Source organism: Plectropomus leopardus, chromosome 5 (assembly GCF_026936395.1).
Source record: "Plectropomus leopardus strain MGB_pleo_1.0 chromosome 5, ASM2693639v1, whole genome shotgun sequence".
Taxonomy (NCBI): Eukaryota; Metazoa; Chordata; class Actinopteri; order Perciformes; family Serranidae; genus Plectropomus; species Plectropomus leopardus.
In genome coordinates this window covers 39359001-39362562 of record NC_142180.1, presented here as the reverse complement: position 1 = coordinate 39362562, position 3562 = coordinate 39359001, and the positions used below count along the sequence as shown (strand labels likewise).

Genomic DNA, 3562 nt, shown 5'->3' with positions numbered 1-3562 from the left:
TTGTTCCTGTGGTTGTGCAAGTGATAAAGAAAAGACACACTAAAAACAAGAAGATAAACCTAACAAAGAGCAAGAAAACAAAGAACACGACAGGAGCTGCTGCTACAGGCTGCCTCCTTGCCAAGCGCCATTGAATAATAAACAGGTGTGATGATAAACAGGTGTTGTTTGTATGTCGTCCTCAGACCTCTACATGCAGACAAATCCAGGACAACTGAAACATCGACAGAAAAAAATCTTTATTTGTAGTTTGTCTCATCGTTTCCACCTCGGATTTAACAGGGGACACAAAGCTTTATTGTTTCTTAATTTTTCACAAAATATAAAACCAACATATAAAAATAGACGTGAACTGTACAGAGACACATACACTGCAGAGGGACAAAGGACAACTGTGACTACTCCTCTGTGATTTTTAGTTTAAATCTGTCCAACATCCTCAGAAGCAGAAGAACTTTCTGTTCATGAAGTCCTGAACTTTCCACGACTGTCTGACGCTGTCAAAGGCCGGAGCGGGAGGTGGCATCACCCCCGAGTTTACTGTGTTTCACTGACACGAGTCAGAAAAACAAAACGATTCAGCCAGGTGAGAAAAACAAAACGTCTCGGCCTGGTGAAAAAAAACAGGTCCTAAAGTCCAAATATGTTTGCAATCCTTACTCATTGATATTGCTGTAATCTGTTAGCATCCACCTGAGACTGATCATGTGGTCAGGTGATCATGTGGTCAGGTGACCAGGTGGTCAGGTGATCATGTGGTCAGGTGATCATGTGGTCAGGTGATCAGGTGGTGGCAGGTGTCCTCTGGTCGTTGGCCGATGTCGGAGTGTCCGTATGGTGGCTGAGGTGTTCTGGGTCAGCAGGTGAGTCACCTGGTCTAGACTGAGACAGGCCACCTTCTCCCCGTTCACCTCCAGGATCTCGTCTCCGACCGCCAGCAGGCCGGCGTACAACTTCTCAGTGCTGCTGTCCACCATGTCCTCCACATACACGCCTGCAGGACACCGGTCATCATACGTGTTATTAACACACTGTCCACGCAGCACTGACACACAGTTTACACAGTATTGTTGTCCTTTTATCACATTACTATTATCCTATTAATGCAGTATTAATATCCCGTTAACACAGTATTAATACCCTGTTAATGCAATATTAAAATGCTTTTAGTGCAGTATTAACACATATTATTTATATTACTTGCAGTAGCATATGTATTACTATAGTAGTTTTAGTTTTTACACTATTACTTGTACTAATTACAGAAGTATTAGTAGAATATTGAGTAGCATTAATAGTATTTACAGTAGTATTAGTAGTATTTGCTGTAGTACCAGTACTAGTTACAGTAGTATTAGTAGTAATTACAGTTGTATCAGTAGTATTTATAGTAGTACCAGTAATATTTACAGTAGTATCATTAGTATTTTTAGTAGTACCAGTAGTATTTGTAGTAGTATTAGTAGTATTTGCAGTAGTATTAATAGTATTTAGAGTAGTATCAATAGTATTTACAGTTGCACTTGCAGTATTTACTGCAGTATTAGTATCATTAGTACCAGAGTCGGGTCGTCCTCGTCCTCTGCTGATGATGAATCCGTAGATTCGGTTCTTCGGTTGACTGACCTCCAGCAGAAACGTTCCGTCAGAACAAACCTGAAGAACCCGACCAACAGATCGGACTGACGAGGGACGTCCAACGTCCTCGATACTGAGACAACGCTGCAGGAACCTGAGAGACAGACAGGAGGGTAGACTGTAAGGACAGATACAAGAGGACAGACAGTGAGGACATACAGGAATGATAGACAGGACAGATGCTGTGATTGGCTGATCTGAGGACAGACAGTGAAGACAGAGAGTGAAGAAAGATACAGGAGGACAGACAGCAAGGACAAATACAGGGGGACAGACATTGAGGACAGACAGGAGGACAGATGCTGTGATTGGCTGATTTGAGGACAGGCAGTGAAGACAGACTGTGAGGACAGATACCGGAGGACAGACATTGAGGACAGACAGGAGGACAGATGCTGTGATTGGCTAATCTGAGGACAGACATTAAGGATAAGAAACTGGTCTTACTGGTCAGCAGCTGGTCTGTAGTCAGCTGAACGATCTGTCTTCTTCTGCTCCAAACCAAAACTCTCAACTGATAATGACTTCCTCAATTGCAGGAAGGATGTCCCCTGCAGGACAGACAGGAGACATATGGGTCAGAGAAGGAGGAAGACAAGATGAAGACAAAGAAAGAAGAAGAGGAGCGTCCCTGCTTTACGGATAATAAATCACGGCACACGTTAAAACTCAGCAGCTGATGATGAGACATGAATTGATGATGTCCTCACCACGTTGAGCGGTGGGACAGACGGCATTTTCTTCGGTACTCCAGAGGTCTTTCCGGGACACGAGTAGGTGGGCTCAGAGACGGAGGGGCGGGGCCGTGAGCAGAGGCGGTCAAGGCTGCTGGTTCGAGTCCCACTCAGTCTGACACTGGACAAAAGACGACGTAGAGAAAGACGAGAGGATTCGTCTCTGTTGATGACGCTGAAGGAAACAGAGAATATCATTGAGATCAAATCAGTACTTCAGGTATCAGATCAATATTTAAGGTATGATAAACAGGTGTGATGATGAACAGGTGTGATGATGAACACGCGTGATGATAAACAGGTGTGATAATTAACAGGTGTGATGATGAACAGGTGTGATAATTAACAGGTGTGATGATGAACAGGTGTGATAATTAACAGGTGTGATGATGAACAGGTGTGATAATTAACAGGTGTGATGATGAACACGCGTGATGATAAACAGGTGTGATCATTAACAGGTGTGATGATGAACAGGTGTGATAATTAACAGGTGTGATGATGAACAGGTGTGATAATTAACAGGTGTGATAATTAACAGGTGTGAAGATGAACAGGTGTGATGAGCAACAGGTGTAATAATTAACAGGTGTGATGATGAACAGGTGTGATAATTAACAGGTGTGAAGATGAACAGGTATGATGATGAACAGGCGTGATAATTAACAGGTGTGAAGATGAACAGGTGTGATGATAAACAGGTGTGAAGATGAACAAGTGTGATGATGAATAGGTGTGATGATGAACAGGTGTGATGATGATGAACAGGTGTGATGATGAACAGGTGTGTTGTGGTGCATTATTCATCAGTCTGAGTTTGAACTCACTATTCAAGAAGTGACAGTGTTTCATCACTGTGAAGCGCTGCTCTCATTGGCTGTCTGCAGCTGTCTGAGGGGGGCGGGGCTTGCCTCTCAGCTGTAAACCAATCAGAGGACAGAAATGTATGAATCTGATCACTTTACACCAGAGTGAATCAAGGGGCCCCCAGGGGCCACAGCAGCAGGAGTGAAGACAGGGGCCCTCAGGGGCCACAGCAGCAGGAGTGAAGACAGGGGCCCTCAGGGGCCACAGCAGCAGGAGTGAAGACAGGGGCCCCCAGGGGCCACAGTAGAAGGAGTGAAGACAGGGGCCCCCAGGGGCCACAGCAGCAGGAGTGAAGACAGGGGCCCTCAGGGGCCACAGCAGCA

The 3562-nt window shown here is 44.8% G+C and overlaps 1 protein-coding gene across 2 annotated transcripts in view; it reads right to left on the bottom strand.

Annotated features, from left to right (window-relative positions):
* Positions 1–222: 222 nt before the first annotated feature.
* Positions 223–3562, bottom strand: part of LOC121966432 (uncharacterized) — a 6202-nt gene continuing 2862 nt past the window's right edge. Inside the window, exons 3-7 of one of the 2 annotated variants that reach the window (XM_088078245.1) lie at positions 3200–3290; positions 2349–2547; positions 2086–2189; positions 1560–1756; positions 223–994 (exon numbers count right to left, since the gene is read on the bottom strand). In XM_088078245.1, coding sequence (XP_087934371.1) covers positions 768–994; positions 1560–1756; positions 2086–2189; positions 2349–2547; positions 3200–3290 — 818 coding nt within the window. In that variant the 3' untranslated portion in view covers positions 223–767. The remainder of the gene's footprint in view (positions 995–1559; positions 1757–2085; positions 2190–2348; positions 2548–3199; positions 3291–3562) is intronic. The other variant, XM_088078246.1, reaches the window with a different exon arrangement.